The 18,423-nt window shown below is 45.1% G+C and overlaps 1 protein-coding gene and 1 pseudogene across 5 annotated transcripts in view; both read right to left on the reverse strand.

Moving 5' to 3' along the window:
- SPECC1 (sperm antigen with calponin homology and coiled-coil domains 1) overlaps positions 1-18,423 on the reverse strand; it is a 281,070-nt gene that overhangs the window by 203,748 nt on the left and 58,899 nt on the right. For all 5 annotated transcript variants that reach the window (XM_050763865.1, XM_050763867.1, XM_050763866.1 and 2 more), the window contains one exon: positions 4,249-4,384. In XM_050763865.1, coding sequence (XP_050619822.1) covers positions 4,249-4,384 — 136 coding nt within the window. The remainder of the gene's footprint in view (positions 1-4,248; positions 4,385-18,423) is intronic.
- Positions 1,335-4,235, reverse strand: LOC126939041 (BTB/POZ domain-containing protein KCTD9-like; annotated as a pseudogene).

Here is an 18,423-nt window from a genome sequence, read left to right on the forward strand (position 1 = left end):
CAAAAACAAAAAATCAAAAAATGTAAGTAAAAGAATCATAGGTGCTGACTGATTGGTATTACCTCTTGGACCAGCCAAATACCTTTATTTTTACTTTCTATATATACATATATATTTTGGTGGCTGTAATCAAATGTATGTTTAAAATTCCTCATTCCTCACTGTAGGGTTCTAGCTGCAATTATACTACATTGGCTTTTAACAGGCACCTCTACCATATTCATTGATATTGTGTAAGCTTTGATTGCAGTAGATCTGGATTTAATACCTATTTCTAAGCTGGCCCTATGTAAACTATTTGGTATTTGAATTAAATGAATATTAATGATGCACCTTGGCTTTTTGGTTTTGAAGTATCTTCCTATGCTTGTGCTGATTGTATGAGAAAACTAGGCTAATAGTGTGAATAGACAGAATTGCTTGGTCTGGTGTTGAGTGGAACTTGCCTAGAATAAAATTCTGAGAAATGCTCATTTATAAGTGTTGTAGTGATAGGTAAGTTCTTCTCCATCCAGAGTTCCACTGTACCTTTGGAATGACAGTGATGTACAGTGATGTCCTTCTTTCCACTCTGTCTCAATCAGGAAGAAGTGGATATTACTTTAACTTAGCTAGTGTTTTGTTCTAAAAAGTAAACATTATACAAATGAACCTGAAAAGAGTCTTAGCAAGTCTGAACTCACCATATTCATACGGTGTGACAGGTATTTAAAGAGGGAGGCATCACTAAAACTATTTATAAGCCTGAACAACCTTTTCAAAGTTTTCATAAAGTTTTTATAATTTAAATATCCATACTGCATCTAGGTATTCAATAAATATAATCGCATATGTTGTGCTTTCCATAAATTAAAATCCTCAAATGCATCTCAAACCAAGATGGTATTTCTACATCACGCCTATTTAAAAGCAAATATAATATATACTATTCCTGGTCATAAAACCAGATAAACCCCTCTACCGTGTTCAAAAGGCAGCGATATCTAGTTTCCCTACATCTATTAAATGAGTGCTTTTCTGTTAAAAATCAGAATATAGGCCAGGCGCGGTGGCTCACGCCTGTAATCCCAGCACTTTGGGAGGCCGAGGCGGGCGGATCACAAGGTCAGGAGATCAAGACCACGGTGAAACCCCGTCTCTACTAAAAATACAAAAAATTAGCCGGGCGCGGTGGCGGGCGCCTGTAGTCCCAGCTACTCAGGAGGCTGAGGCAGGAGAATGGCGTAAACCCAGGAGGCGGAGCTTGCAGTGAGCTGAGATCGCGCCACTGCACTCCAGCCTGGGCGACAGAGCGAGACTCCGTCTCAAAAAAAAAAAAAAAAAAAAAAAAAAATCAGAATATAAGCCGGGCGCGGTGGCTTACGCCTATAATCCCAGCACTTTGGGAGGCCAAGGCAGGTGGATCACAAGGTCAGGAGATCGAGACCATCCTGGCTAACACGCTGAAACCCCGTCTCTACTAAAAATACAAAAAAATTAGCCGAGCGTGGTGGCGGGCACCTGTAGTCCCAGCTACTAGGGAGGCTGAGGCAGGAGAATGGCGTGAACCCGGGAGGCGGAGCTTGCAGTGAGCCGAGATCATGCCACTGCACCCCAGCCTGGGAGACAGAGCGAGACTCCGTCTCAAAAAAAAAAAAAATCAGAATATGGAAAAAATATCTATTTTTTCCTCTATGCACCACTGAGAACAAGCATAATCCTCTAAATGTTTTTTTAAAAATTTCCTTACAGTGTTATTTCTTCTAGACAACTGAGAGGATGGAGAAAGAGAAGTGATAAGGAAAATATTTTCATCTTGTACATCTTCCTCCAGCCCCTAAAATTCTCATCTGACACTTTGTGACATGTGTAGTGGTGTCAGCATCTCTTCAAATCTAGCTCCTTTCATGTTGGACCCTCTCCTTGGCTTCTTGAAGATCACAGCCAGATAGATCACAATTCTCTAAATCAGTTCCTGCCAGAGTTGCTCCTCTGAGGTTACAGTTCTTCAACGTTGCATTTTTTAAGGTAGCCACTCTCAGGTTAATTCCTGTCACGTGACTTCCTTCCATATCCACACTTTTGAGGTTAGCACCTTCTAAATTGGCTTTAAGACCAGAAGGATCCTCAAAATTACACAGTTTCAGGGATGCTCCTTCTGCATTAGAACAGAGTATCTTGACTCCCTGGAGATTTGCACAGTCAAGCACTGATCCAGTGAGATCGGCTTGTTCAAGACTTACACAGCAAAGATTTGCACGTGCAACACTGCAGCAGCTTAAATTGGCCGTTTTGAAGTTAATGTATCGAGGGTCCAAACGAGAAAGATCAGCACCACTGAAGTTCAAACCCTGGCATCGCAGTTCTGACTTGGTTGGAGTTACTAGCAAAAATCAGACAAATTCCTTTCGGGATATTGGTAAATAATCCTCCAGTGGTTGAGAATTCTTTATTGCCACTTCTAGGTGTTCAATCAATGAGTAAATACCAAAAAATCTTGCTTCTTCTAACACATCCAATAAATGAATGCCATCATTTACAATAAGCTATCCGTGACGCAAGTAGTTCAAAATGGGTTCAAAGTACTCAGGACTTCGGTCAGTTAAGAAAGCTCCTCTATGATCTTGCTTATTTCCCAGACACCTTTGTCCTTAAACACATGGGCCAGCATACTGTCAGGGTCTTTATTCGCTAAAGTGCTCTGTGTGGTTGTAAAGTACCGCCCTCCAACATTTAATGTTAGCCAGTCTGTGTGGAATCCTGACAGTCCCTCAGGTGGCTTAGAATCTGTCTGAGGATCAATAAACGGCTCTCCTCCACACACAAAACATCATCATCCCTGATCAAAGCAATATCATCAATCAGCCCACCTTTCCCATTATACACACTGGTGGCTTCTATGCTGAGTTTACTGCTGACCACAGAAAGCAAATCCGATAAAGTTCCATACACAGCAACCACCTTTCTGTTCTTAGGGCTGCCGTTCAGGAACACTGTGACCCACCTCATCGTGCTGCCCCCGCGGGGTCCTGAGTGAACTGCCACCCTCCCACCTGGTCCTCCTCCCACCTTTTTTTCCTCCCACCCTTCTCCTCGCTCCATCCACTGGGATTCACCTCCCTTCGCCACCTTCCTGCGCCTGGGGACACACCACACACACTCACTGTGTCCCACATCCGGGCTCGGCTGGTCCTCCTTCCCACCCTGCCCCTAGGCTCCTCCCAGTCTGTCTTTTTTTGAGTGGGGCTTTATTAACTTTTGGAATCAGTGTTAGGCTGGCTTGATAAAAATAAATGGTACTTTTGTTTACCGTATTTTAAAAACCAAGTGTGTGTGTACGTTTAGTACAATATCAGTGTTTACAATGGTAAAGCCATTATATAGAAAAACCAGGCGATTCCCCTTATATCCAATAAAAGAAAGCCACATATAGGCTTCACAGATTCCACTTTTTGAAAACCGAATAAATTAAAATATACCTTTTGAGATCTAGACCGAATGTGACTTTTACGAAAAAAGCACAAAAATTATAAGTGTACTACCCTTCAACACATTAAAAATTAATAATGATGTATTTCAGTTATTTTTCCCATCTTAGACAATTTAGCAATACACTGAGGGCTGCACTGTAAGAGTTAGACTATGAAAGCTTAGAGTTATTATCTATATGCGCAAAGAGAAAATTAAACAAATTCTTCGATATTGCATGTTTCACATGCTCTGAACTCAAATAGAATGATTGAAAAACCTTTTCGGATTCTCAGAAAATGAGTAACACTGAGAAGGTTCACAGCTTCCAGCTGCCACTGCCGTCCAGGTCACTCTGAGCAACCTTCCACAGCTGCTGGGCGAGGCTCTTGCCAGCTTTCCGTAGGGTTCAGTACAAATATTAGACATCCACCTCTGCAAGGGATCCGCAGGATTCATTTATTTCTCTAATGCATTCTGCATCCAGACAGCCCCACAACATACACCGCCCTGCCTGCATGTCAGAAGGATTTCACACATGCATGGTGACAAATGGACCTCTGGAGGGACCAAAGAAACCACAGCACACCCAGTTACCTTTTGTTTCTCATCGGTCTCCCCACTCTAGATGTAAACTCCCTGTGGGCAGTGACGTCATCTGCCTAAAACAGGTCTGGCACAGGGTAAGTGGTCAAGAAATATCTGACGAGGGAAGGACTGGATGGGTCATGGGTCACTGAAGTGCTTCCATGTGGCCAGGACTGAAGGCCTGCCGGGTCCCGCCTGCCCGGTCCCTCCTACCTGTGCCGCTCCTCAGGCGGCTCTCGGCGAGCTCCGAGATGGCTCCGGCAGTGGCGGTCTTCTTTAGGCGAGCCACCCCCGATGCAGTGGTACTTCCTGGCTTGTTGAGCGTGTCCTCACTGCTGGCCCTCTTGAGCTGAGAGAGTTGGAGGGAAAGAGAGAGGATGAAGAGGTGGTTTTCAGGAAGGAGCGCTATAAACAAGCAGAGCATGGGAGCTGGGCTATGTGCCCAGCAGTCAAGATACAATAACAGCACTTTGAGTAGCATGATAGAGTGACATGAAAAAATGCAAAGCTACACAAACCTGTTTCTGTCATTACAGGTCCGAGTGTGATCTCCCATGACTGTTTCAAAGGGCAGCATAAGACTGTGCGTGAAGAATACCATCAGGTCACACTTCAAGTAATGAGCCTTAAAAAATGTGGCTGGGCACCGTGGCTCACGACTATAGTCCCAGAACTTTGGGAAGCTGAGGCGGGAGGACTGCTGGAGCTCAGGAGCTCAAGACCAGCCTGGGCAACACAGTGAGACTGTGTCTCACTAATTTTTTTTAAAATTAGCTGGGCATGATGACGCCCAGGAGGCTGAGGTGAGAGGATTGCTTGAGCCCAGAAGTTCAAGGTTGCAGTAAGCTATGATTGTGCCACTGCACTCTAGCCTGGGTGACAAAGTGAAACCTTGTCTCTAAACAAAAATATTAAATAAAAAATAAATCCGCTTTCCTGGTAGGGGAAAAAAAGAATGGGAACCAATGAAAAAAGAACTGGGAGATGAGCAAAAGGCAGGATAGGGCAATGCACAAGAAATTCAAGGACAACAAAAAAGGGCTCTTGACATAGGCCGGAGGACGTGGAGGGAGAGAAACAATCTGAGTATCTGCTGTGGCCTCACCACCATGCGTTCTGTAGATTATCTCACACAGAAAATGTGTTCAAAGGTGAGAAAGGAACTTTCTTGGAGGCTGGAAGACAGAAGAAAGCAGAGCCCCCTGTTCTGGCTTTGCTTTCTTCCCCGTCATGAGACAAACATTTGCTAAAAGGTGCTGAAGTCTAAGAAAGGAGACTCCTAAGTGATCCACACGTCAGGCCCAGATTACATTTGAGGTTAATGAGAAAAACCACAACTAAATTCTCTCAACCACTGTTTAATCTTCATGAAAGAAGGCTCTGGAGAGGAACGGTGCAAAAAGACTGGAGAAGGCAGCTGCCCAGAGCCGTCTAATGTATCTGACATCCGGAGCACACAGTATGGAAAAGCCCTTAAATCAATGTGGACATGCAGTGGGCGAGCCCCGCCCATCACACAGGCTGAGGGGAAAAGCCCTGCTCCATCCTACTCCACTGGCTTTGGGGTCATTTACTGAGAGTTAGAAGTTTAAATATTTCCACAATTTTTTAAAGTTTCCATCTTTGCATCATTTAAATTTCAGGGTATAACTACCCTCAGCCCACCATAGCTTGATGGTGAAAAAACACCAACACCAAGTGTTGGTGAGGCTGTGAAGCAACTGGAACGCGCGTGCCCTGTGGGTGGAAGTGTAAACTGGCAATAATTGCTTTGGAAAGTGGCAGTATCTACTAACACCAAGGCTGGAAGATAGAAGAAAGCAACGCCCTCTGTGCTCGCTTCCCTTTCTTCCCTGTCATGAAAGGGGTAGGACAAACATTTGCTGAAAGGCACCAAGTCGAAGAAGGGAGACCCCTAAGTAAGCACAGCACACAGTCCTCTGTGATTCAGCAATCCCATTCCTAGATCCACACCCAAGAGAAGTGAGTACATAGGTACCTCAAAAGAATGTTCATAGCACCTTTTTTATAGCAGCCCAAAACTAGGACACCCCAAATGTCCTTCAACAGAAAGGATAAATGCAATGGGAACTACACAGCAAATAGGAAAAAAATGAATTACTGACACACTAATAAATGGGTGGCTGTCCCAGGTATTATGCTAAGTGAAAGAAGCAGACACAAAGGAGTATATACTGCCTGATTCCACTTGTATTAAGTTTAAAAGCTGCACAATCAAATGATGGTAATACAAGTCAGAATAGTGGTTACCTCTCGCGGAGTTACAACTGAAAAGAAACCTTCTGGGGTGCTGGAACGTTCGACATCTTGACAGGGTGGTGGTCACACAAGTATAAACAAATGTAAACATGCAATGAGCTTTATAGCTAAGATTAAGATTAGTGTACTTTATGGACTTTATTGTAAATATGCTGTGCTTCATTAAAACAGAAAAAGAAAATTGGGGTGAAGGAAGTCTGCAATTTGGGCAAAGTCCTAGTTCCACTCCTGCAAATACTAGCCTTCTGTTTTTTTTTTTTTTCTTTTTTTTTTTTTTTTTTTTTTTTTTTTGTAATTTTTAAAACTTTACTGTTCTAAAATAAGCATAATATAAAATTCACCATTTTAAGTGCACAAGTCAGTGGCATTAAATACATTCACCATGTTGTACAACAATCACCACCATCCATCTCCAGAAATGTTTACCGTCACAAATAAAGTCTACTCATTAAACAGTAACTATCCGTTGCCTTTTAACAAGAGGGATGATGGTAGAAGTCTTTTTATTTTTTAGAGACAAGCTCTTGCTCTGTTACACAGGTAGGAGTGTAGTAGTTCAATCATGGCTCGCTGCAGCCTTGAACTCCCGAGTTTTCCCACCTCAGCCTCCCAAGCAAGTAGCTAGGACTACAGGTACACACCACTATGCCTGGCTAATTTTTTTAAAGTATTTTTGTTAAGGTGGGATCACATGGCTGAGCGCGGTGGCTCACGCATATAATCCTAGCCCTTTGGGAGGCCAAGGCAGACAGATCACCTGAGGTCAGGAGTTCATGACTGGTCAACACGGTGAAATCCCATCGCTACTAAAAATACAAAAATTAGCCGGGTGAATTTGAGACGAGCCTGGTCAACATGGAGAAACCCCATCTCTACTAAAAATACAAAAATTAGCCAGGTGTGGTGACGCATGCCTATAATCCCAGCTACTCGGGAGGCTGAGGCAGGAGAATCGCTTGAACCTGGGAAGTGGAGGTTATGGTGAGCCAAGATGGCGCCACTGCACTCTAGCCTGGGAGACAGAGCAAGACTCCATCTCAAAAAAAAAGACAAGATCTCACTATGTTGCCCAGACTGGTCTGGAACTCCTGACCTCAAGCAACCCTCCACCTCAGCCTCCCAAATGCTGGTATTACAGGTGTGAGCCACCACTCCCAGCCTGATGGTAGATGTCTTAATATTAGCCACATGATCTTGGTCAAGATTTTAAAACAAATAATTAACTTTAAAAACAAATAATTCACACTAAAAGGATAATTTGTGTGCAACTCCAGTTACTAGATGTCAGCATGATCACATTTTGTTTTATCTTTTTTTTTTTTTTTTTTTTTTTTAAAGACAGAGTCTTACTCTGTCAGACAGGCTAGAGTGCCGTGGTGCAATGTTGGCTCACTGCAATCTCTGCCTTCTGGGTTCCAGTGATTCTCATTCTCCCAAGTAGCTGGGACTGCAGGTGTGTGCCTCCACACCTGGCTGAGTTTTGAATTTTTAGTAGAGACGGGGTTTCATCATGGTGCCCAGGCTGCTCTCAAACTCCTGATCTCAGGTGATCCACCTGCCTCAGCCTCCCAAAGTGCTAGGATTACAGACGTGGACCACCACGCCCGGCCCATGATCACATTTTCTGAACAACAGCACAGTTCCCTAATTTAGCAACTAGACTGTATTAGTCTGTTCTCATGCTGCTAATGAAGACATACCCAAGACTGGGTAATTTACAAAGGAAAGAGGTTTAGTTGACTCACAGTTCCACATGGCTAGGGAGGCCTCACAATCATGGTGGAAAGCAAAGGAGGAACAAAGTCGCATCTCACTTTGCTCCTGGTAGGCGAGAGAGAGCATGTGCAGGGGAACTCCCCTTTATAAAACCAACAGACCTCCTGAGACTTATTCACTATCATGAGAACAGCATGATTCAATTACCTCCCACCAGATCCCTCCCACGACACGTGGGAATTATGGGAGCTACAATTCAAGATGAAATTTGGGTGGGGACACAGCCAAACCATATCATGGGCCAAACATGACACTTGAGTTGATCCAGAAGTTACATTACTGCCCTTCTTAGAGGAACTCTGTAAAGGTCCTTCCACTTCCCATCTCAGAGTAAAAAGCATTCCTCCACTCAAGCTCTCCAGCCTCTCAAACCATCCATCAGGTCACCTGTATAATACATGTTTAATATTAAATGACCATAGTGTATAATGTCAGCAGCTTTTTCTCAATAGAGAAAAACGATGACTCACTCTTCCAAGAAGCACACGCAGGTGCCTCCCCGGTCCCCAAAGGAAAACCAATTCTGGTTTGAGACTTTGAAAACTCCCTAGATGACATCTCAAATGAAAAAGGGAAATCACAGTGGTTAAGGGAATTCTTAACGCAATAATGCAAGCCATACACGCTGGATTCTGCTTTTCCCCTGTCTGATTATCTGACATTACTAAAATCTGCAAGTCTGACTCAAAGTGCAGAATTTTCAAACTCTACAGCAAAGGCCAAGAGAGGAAGGGCTCTGTGAAACCCAGAATAAACCGGGAAATCCAACAAATGAGAGCACTCCTACTGGGAACAGAAGCGAAATCCCCTCGGAGATCCCACCACAGCCTCCGTCCCCAGCCACCACCCCAGAGCAGCAGAGGTAGAGCTTGCCCTGCCCCCTTCCATAAGGGGTTGGTTCCTGGGACAGGAGGTCTGGGTGAGTCGACAGTTGGAGGAAACACAGGACAGCAGTGGGCAAGCAGTGGGAGTTTTGCCTTTGGTGCACTGCAAGAGGACCTGGCACGGCAACAGAGGTGGCGCCAGTCATGATAAGAACAGGGGTGAAGCAGTAACAGTGACTGGGGGAAAGCACAGGGAGCTGCAGCACCACGCTCAGGGCTGGAGGATCTCTGGTGGGGAGTTAGCAGTAAGTGCTGCATCGCAGGGTTTGTTTTTGTTTTCAAGGGTTGGGAGGGAGTGGGAGATGCGAAAGAGGACTTGGGACCTGGGATCTCTATATAGGAGGCTCCCAGCAATCACACAGGAAGGAGGCAGCCCAGGGAGTGGTGAAGGGAGCGGTGCTACTTCTTCCCACCTATATGACCCGGGGACCGATGCTGCAGTTCTTCAATTCTAAAATGGAGAAAACATTTCAAGGCCAAGGCAAGAGAATTACTTGAGGCCAGGAGTTCAAGACCAGCCTGAGCAACATAGTGAGACTCCATTTCTACAAATAATCTTTTTTAAAAATTAGTGGGGCGTGGGGCTGCTCCTGAGTAGTCCTAGCTACTCAGGAGGCTGAGGTGGGAGGACTGCTTGAGTTCGAGGCTGCAGTGAGCTGTGATTGCACCATTGCACTCTAGTCTGGGCAACAGAGCAAGCGCCTGTCTCCAAAAAAAAGAAAGAAAGAGAGAAAGCAATTGGTATATCTCTAGAGTTGTGCCCTTAGTTAAGAATTTAAAAGGCCAGGTGCAGTGGCTCACGCCTGTAATCCCAGCACTTTGGGAGGCCAAGGCGGGCAGATCACGAGGTCAGGAGATCGAGACCATCCTGGCTAACACGGTGAGACCCCCATCTCTACTAAAAATACAAAAAAAAAAATTTGCCGGGCGAGGTGGCGGGCACCTGTAGTCCCAGCTACGCCGGAGGCTCAGGCAGGAGAATGGCATGAACCCGGGAGGCAGAGCTTGCAGTGAGCCGAGATCGCGCCACTGCACTCCAGCCTGGGCGGCAGAGCAAGACTCCATCTCAAAAAAAAAAAAAAGGCCGGGCGCGGTGGCTCAAGCCTGTAATCCCAGCACTTTGGGAGGCCGAGGCGGGTGGATCACGAGGTCAGGAGATCGAGACTATCCTGGCTAACATGGTGAAACCCCATCTCTACTAAAAATACAAAAAACTAGCCGGGCGTGGTGGCGGGCGCCTGTAGTCTCAGCTACTTGGGAGGCTGAGGCGGGAGAATGGCGTGAACCCGGGAGGCGGAGCTTGCAGTGAGCCGAGATCACGCCACTGCACTCCAGCCTGGGAGACACAGCGAGACTCCGTCTCAAAAAAAAAAAAAAAAAAAAAAAAAAAAAAGAAAAAGAATTTAAAGCATTTGATTAAGAACATAAATATTGGTGGCTCTCATCATCATCTTCATCATCATCATTGCAGCTGTTTTCCTAGTGCCCCCCATGGTGGTTCTCCAGGCTGGTAGCAACAGCAGCATCTTCAGATTTACAAACAAAACTTTGGAAGGAGGGCATGAAGTATTACGCTGTGTTAGGAATCGAGCAACTTGTGAGCCACGGGGCCCTGGGAAAGTTATCATCTAGGGGCTCAGTTTCCTCACCTCCGAAAAAGAATAATTTTTTTTTCTTTTTTTTTTTTTTTTTTTTTTTTTGAGACAGTCTCACTCTTTCACCCAAGCTGGAGTGCAGTGGTGCGATTTTGGCTCACTGCAACCTCCGCCTCCCAGATTTGAGCAATTCTCCTGCCTCAGCCTCCTAAGTAGCTGGGATTACAGGCATGCACCACCACACCCAGCTAATTTTTGTACTTTTAGCAGAGGCGGAGTTTCTCTATGTTGGCAAGGCTGGTCTCAAACTCCTGACCTCAGGTGATCCACCCGCCTTGGCCTCCCAAAGTGGTGAGATTACAGGCATGAGCCACCATGCCTGGCCAGAAAACAGAAGAATTTTAATCACCTAAGATCCTTCTCCCTGTTTATGTCCTCATTGCTATGAGACTGCATATGCTTATTAGGCTTAAAGAATTTATTGATCAATGTCACTGCATATTGTGCACATGTACTCAGAGCACAAACAGCAGAGAATACAAAAATACCCCACGCTGTCTGGGCTGATTAGTTGAAGAAGGAATGTGCTGATGCTTTCACGATCCTGCACTGACTGTACTCATCACGCCTTCTGTTTAGTACACGTAGTGGCTGCTTTTTTACCCTCCTTACATCAGAAGAACTGCACCATTAAGTGCCCGTGGTAAATGCCAAATATCGTACTAACCAACTGATCGTACCTCCACTTCAAACACGCTGATTTTTGACCACTGATCCTAAAACAGACTTTATATTCATTCCACAAACATGGAAATGCCACTACTCATAGCCTAGGGCCTGGCTGAAGCAACATTTGACACGGAAAAGAATGTGAACAATGGGTCCTGAGCAGAGGGTGGGGCTCCCTTCCTCGCCCCTCTTCTGCTCTCCCCTTCTCCTCCAGCCAGCTCACCCACAGCAAAAGAGCCCTTAGAACATGAGGCCACCTAGTATGTTAGCTGTAAAGGCTGAAGGGCATTCCAGCCATCCAATAGCCTTTCAATGAATCCTGCAGTGAGATAAAGTCAAATTTCAGTGCCAGGAGGAAGTGAGCGGGGGATGCGGAGGTCCTGGGGAGACAGGGGGGCACTCCTCCTGGGATGCCATGCTCCTAGGGAGACTGCAGCAGCCCTCCACATGTATGTGGGAGAGGGAGGGGAAGATCGGCAGGAGAAACAGCTCCAAAAACCTCCCTCCCTTCTTGTCACTGGGCCAGGGCTGCTTCTGTTGGGCCTGTGGCTTCTCCATTCCTGTCCCTCCCATCCTGGACACTATAATTCAGCTCAGCTTTACCAAAAACCCACTAGAGGCTGGACGCACATCTTAGCGCATGTCCACTAAGTAGATCTGTACGCTTTGTATATAGCATGAATGTCAAAGTGAATCAGGAGGCCCTGCCACTCAGAGTTAACCACCTACAAAGTTAACACCTGCAGAGTTAACCACATACAACCGTGCAGAACACACTGAGGATAGCACTAAGCTGCAGAGAAACAAATGTGGAGAAAACCCAGGAGGGGCTGGAGGAGTCCCAAGACCTCACAGAAGAGGCAATGATGCGGTTTTTCTCAGGCAGGGAGGGCAGCGAGGCATTCTGGAGGGGCGGGTGTTCTCCACAGCACCGCCAGGCTGAAGACCAACAGGAGCCAGGAGGCCTCCACCCCACGTCACAGGGGTTGGGACAAAAGCCATGTCATGTGGCAGCACAGTTTAGTGGCCAAGGGCTCAAAATGCAGACCACCTGGGTCTGAATCCTGGCTCTGCCAGTGCTTAGCTGTATGACCTTGGGCAAATCACGTCACCTCTCTGTGCTTTGGTTTCTTCACCTAAAAAGTAAGTAGAACCATGGTACCCACTTCGCAGTGTTGCTCTGAGGATTAAACAAGTTAGCCATGTCGTGTGCTTAGGGTAACAGTGTCTGACACAGTATGCATTCAACAGATACCAGCTATAACAATAACAAATGAAAATCATCATTATTGTTTTTACTCTTGTTATCCTGTAAAAACTAAATTCAAATTAAGGCAAAGAGGAGGAGGAAGGAGGGGAGTGTTTTAGGAAAAGATGAATGCAATGCAACGGGGATTCCAGAGAGTACAATAGAAGATCAAGCAAGTCATTAACCTCACTGAACCTCAGGCTCTTCTTCTGGTAAATCCATCCAAGAACAAAATTCAGTAAAAATGTATAGTGTGCCTGCCTGTGATGCACCAGGCACAGCTAGGGATAACACACATTTTACTCAGCTATTGCGTTCCATTTTGTGAGCCAGCCACACCCAGCTGACTCTGTCTTCTCTTGGGCTGTGGGATTTTACACTGCACTGTGGGTAGATGTGGCCCTGTCCTTCCCAGGCAACAGGATAAGTATGATGTGCTGCAGGCCAGTGCTGTGCCACCTCCCTCCCGTAGGGCATAGAGTTTGAGTAGCAGCAAAGCTTTCAAAGGGAGCACTTCATTTCCCCTGTACCTTCCACAAGGAATTCCATTTGAAAAAGACTGGTAGCTTAGAAGGTTTCCTGGGGGTAGGACATAAAGACAAAAAACTGATCCCACGTGTCCTTCGAAACAAACAGCTGAAAGTAGCTACTCTTATTTTGTCACTGCTTTTTGGATGCAACATCAAAGGGAAAGCTACCAGTCTCAGATACTAATTCTTGCTCTTTCTCTATTCACCACTGCATTTTTGGCTCTGTGTCCTGGCCACAGCACAACTTGAGATTTCTGGCTTGTTCCAGAAGATCCTATGAAGGTGTGCACTTCGGTGCTGCTTTGGTGTTTAGTAAATATCTCCACTATCAGTTTCACTGACATTTAAGCTGCCAACCACCTGTATAAGAAAGCGTATAAAAGGAAAAAGTTTAAATATCTCACAGATTACAGTAACTAAGACATCCCTCTCAATTCCACAAAGATGCAGAAAAGAATCCATCACTCTAAAATCATCAGACATAACATAATCTGGTTGTTAGTGGTGGATAACATGTTATGGTTGGACACTACTTCTCAAACTTGAGCAGACATCAGAGTCATGGGAAGGGTTTGTTAAAATGCACCTTTTTCCTCCTCACAGTGACATGGGAGCCTTAGGATCTGCTCAGCACATTCCTTTTCTGCTGAAGCAAGCTCAAGCCAACATTTCATCATTTGCAACCAAACAGCCCCGACTAATAGACCTGGGTCTCGCAAATGGCTGCCTGTGGCAACTGGAGCACTGCAGGTACTCTTTTTTCTGGGCTGCGCTCAGATACCATGAAGAGGATTTACAGGAGGGTCTGCACCCTCCCTGGGCTCCCATGCCCCCAGCCCCTGCCCTGCCTTCTTTCACTGCTCCTTCAGTTCAGGCCAATATTGAAAGTCAGGTATTTAGACACTTCTCAAAAGAAGACATTTATGCAGCCAACAAACATATGAAAAAAAGCTCATCGTCATTGGTCATTAGAGAAATGCAAATCAAAACCATAATGGGATACCATCTCACACCAGTTAGAATGGTGATTATTAAAAAGTCAGGAAACAACAGATGCTGGGGAGGCTGTAGAGAAATAGGAATGCTTTTACACTGTTGGTGGGAGTGTAAATTAGTTCAACCATCGTGGAAGACAGTGTGATGATTCCTCAAGGATCTAGAACCAGAAATACCATTTGACCCAGCAATCTCATTACTGGGTATATACCCAAAGGAATATAAATCATTCCACTATAAAGACACATGCACACATATGTTTATTGCAGCACTATTTTCAATAGCAAAAACTTGGAACCAACCTAATTGTCCATCAATGATAGACTGCATAAAGAAAATGTGGCACATATACACCATGGAATACTATGCAGCCACAAAAAAAGAATGAGCTCACGTCCTTTGCAGGGACATGGATGAAGCTGGAAGCCATCATTCTCAGCAAACTAACACAGGAACAGAAAACCAAACACCGCATGTTCTCACTCATAAGTGGGAGTTGAACAATGAGAACACATGCACACCGGGAGAGGAACATCACACACCCAGGTCTGTTGGTGGGTGGTGGGACAAGGAGAGGGAGAACATTAAGACAAATACCTAATGCATGTGGGGCTTAAAACCTAGATGACGGGTTGATAGATTCTGCAAACCACCATGGCACATATATATCTATGTAACAAACCTGCATGTTCTGCACATGTATCCCAGAACTTAAAGTAAAATTAAAAAAAAATTCAAATTCAAATTTAAAAAAAGAAAGTCAGGTATTTAGTTCTACTTTGGGTGGATTTGTCTCAGGGTTCCTGTTTTGACCAGTGAAACCCTCTCTATCCATTTACTATAAAGCAAATATAGTGAGATGCTAACCATAGGACCTAGGTGGTGGTCTATGGTGTCTGCTGTAGGATCCCCTGTACTACTGTAGAACCGTGTGCTTACAAATTGTCATAGTAAAATATTGGGAGGGAAAATTACTTGCTTTTTTGTCCACCACAATTTCCTCTTTTTCACTTCTGTTCTCTGACTTCCTGTTTAGTCTTTTTCTTCTTCCCATACCATAGGTGGAAAGATGAAGGTCAAATCAGATGAACAGAACCCGGGCTGGAAAGGCCAGGCGGGCTACATTTCTTTCTGCTGCTCCTTCCCTCAAGCCCTATCATTGTCCTGCACAGAGTCAGGCCTGGAGAGGACAGGAATCGGGAAGGAGAGCAGAAGGCGCCTAATATGCACATGGTACCAAGTGCAGAAAAAGTTTTTCAAAACATTAATTTTAAAAATTAATAATACAACAATAAAACAATTTAAAACGATACAGTGTAACAACTGTGTACGTGGCAGTTACATTGCATGAGGTATCATAAATAATCTAGAAATGACTTAAAGTATACGGGAGGATGAGTGTAGGTTATATGCAAATACCCTTTATATCAGGGACTTGAGCATCCATGGATTTTGGTATCCACAGTGGGTCCTGGAAACAATCCCCCAAGGATACCAAGGAATGACTGTATTTGCTTTTCCCTGACATTTTCCCTGTGGAACAAGTTTCCAAAACATGAACCTATTGATGGGAGAAGTGGCCAGAATCTCATTCATTATCCTTTAGAAACACTCCTACGCTTGACTGAATTGCTGCAATCTCATAAAACTTGAACGGATGAGGAACTGCTTCTTGTGGACGAGCAAAGAAAGGTGGTTTCTAGAGATGGAGTCTACTCCTGGTGAAGATGTTGACCATTGTTAAAATAACAAAGGATTTTAAAATACCACATAAATTTATTAAATTAGAAGTAAAGTTCGAGAGGATTGACTCCTTTTTTTTTTTTTTTGAGACAGTCTCGCTCTGTCACCCAGACTGGAATGCAGTGGTGCAGTCTCGGCCCACTGCAACCTCTGCCTCATGGGTTCAGGCAGTTCTCCTGCCTCAGCCTCCCGAGTGGCTGGGATTGCAGGCACATGCTACCGTGCCTGGCTGATTTTTGTATTTTTGGTGGAGATGGGGTTTCATCATGTTGGCCAGGCTGGTCTTAAACTCCCGGCCTCAGGTGTTCCACCTGCCTTGGCCTCTTAAAGTGCTGGGATTACAGACCTGTTGACTCCAATTTTGAAACAAGCTCTACTGTGGGTGAAATATTATCCAACAGCATCACATGATACAGAGAAATCTTTTGTGAAAGGAAGAGTCAGTTGATGCAGCCAACTTCACTGTTGTCATATTTTAAGAAATTTCCACAGCCACCCCAACCTTCAACAACCACCACGCTGATCAATCAGTGGCCTTCAACATCAAGGCAAGACCCTCTACTAGGGAAAAGATTACAACTCACTGAAAGCTCAAATGATCCTTAGCATTTTTTAGCAATAAAGTATTTTTAAATTAAAAAAAAAAAAAAACACATTCCTACGCTTCCAGCCTTTACATATACATTTTTTTATATATATATATATATATATATATATATTTTTTTTTTTATTTTTTTTTTTTTTTTTGAGATAGAGTCTCACTCTGTCACCCAGGCTGGAGTGCAGTGATGTGATCTTGGCTCACTGCAACCTCTGCCTCCTGGATTCAAGCGATCCTCCTGTCTCAGATTCCCAAGTAGCTAGGACTACAGGTATATGCCACCATGCCCGGCTAAGGCTAATTTTTTTGTTTGTTTTTTTAGTAGAGATAGGATTTCACCATGTTGGTCAGGCTGGTCTTGAACTCCTGACCTCAGGTGATCCGCCCACCTCAGCCTCCCAAAGTGGCATGAGCAACCCTGCCCAGCCGAGGCCTTATTTTAAGCACTGCTTTTAAAAATATTTCCGGCCAGGCGTGGTGGCTCACGCCTGTAATCCCAGCACTTTGGAAGGCCAAGGCGGGCGGATCATGAGGTCAGGAAATCGAGACCATCCTAGCTAACACGGTGAAACCCCATCTCTACCGAAAATACAAAAAATTAGCTGGGCGTGGTGGTGGGTGCCTGTAGTCCCAGCTACTGGGGAGGCTGAGGCAGGAGAATGGCGTGAACCCGGGAGGCAGAACTTGCAATGAGCCAAGATCGTGCCACTGCACTCCAGCCTGGGCGACAGAGTGAGACTCTGTCTCAAAAAAAAAAAATTCCATATTCCAGCAGCTGTAATGGTCTGTTATTGTGGAATGTATGTATTCATTTAAAAATCTAAGTTTATATATTGCTTATTGGATATAGAAAAAATAGTAATAAACATAAAAATCTAAGTTTAAAATGTGCTGTTGGGTTGAAGATAATAAAAACAAAACTAATGGAAATGATGGTTGCATCCAGGATAATAGAATAATAAACAAAATTACACATAGGATGCTTTACCCACATTTACTCCTTGTGGCAACGAAGGTGTTACCTTCATCTGAAAGACAAGGAAGCACAAGCTCAGGGCAACTACACAGCTTGCCTGCAGCTTCACAGTGGGGAAGTGGCAGAGCCAGGATTCCAGCTCAGGCCAGCCCCACACCCCCAAGCTCCTCCTGTTCCATCAGACCGCCAGAAAACAGGTGTGTTCATCATTCAATAAATACTGAGTGCCTACCAGGTAGCAGATGCTCTTCTAAGCACTGGGGACAGAAATGAGGACAACAAAGAAAGCATACAGTCCCTTCCCCAAGGGGGCTTACTTTCCAGCCATGAGAAGACAGACCCTAAACAAGCAGATGGGTGCAATGGCACCAAGAGCTGAGAAGGAAAACAAGGCAGCAGGAGGAGGAGGATGGAGGTCAAGGGCACTTCCTACAGAGGCACCAGGTGCTTTCCAGGCAGAGGGAGAAGCAAACACAAACACACTAGCGCAGGAGTGCACCTGGCAATTCGAGGGACAGCTGTCACCAGACACCAGCAGACTGTGTGGCTGGAGCTCCAGGAGCCAGGGCACAGAGGAACGAGACCACATCTGAGAGGGAGGGGACGCTGGCCATTTCAAGGACTTTGCTTTTCACTCTGAGTGAATGGGGAGAGTCACTAGAGGGTTGAAGCAGAGAAGTGACATGACTCAGGTGTTCCAAGGACCGGGACCAGGGCACAGAAGGGTGGGGGCATGACCCAACTAGTCACAAGGGAGGCGGTGGGAATTGGCTGGAGTTGACACATATTTTTAAGATAGAAGTGATGGCCTTTCACTGATGGACTGTGAGACATGAGAAGAGGAGGGTTTAAGGGTGATGCCACTGGCTGTGGCCTGGGCAACTGAAAAGACGGAGTTGCTGTTTACACAAACAGTAAGATTGAGGGGGAGCAGGTTAGCGGGTGGTGAGAGAGATGGAGAGGAAAGCACTGAGATTCAGTTTTGGACATGTTACATTGGAGGGAGTGTTTGGACATCCAAGGATGATG

Source organism: Macaca thibetana, chromosome 16 (genome assembly GCF_024542745.1).
Source record: "Macaca thibetana thibetana isolate TM-01 chromosome 16, ASM2454274v1, whole genome shotgun sequence".
Classification (NCBI taxonomy): Eukaryota; Metazoa; Chordata; class Mammalia; order Primates; family Cercopithecidae; genus Macaca; species Macaca thibetana.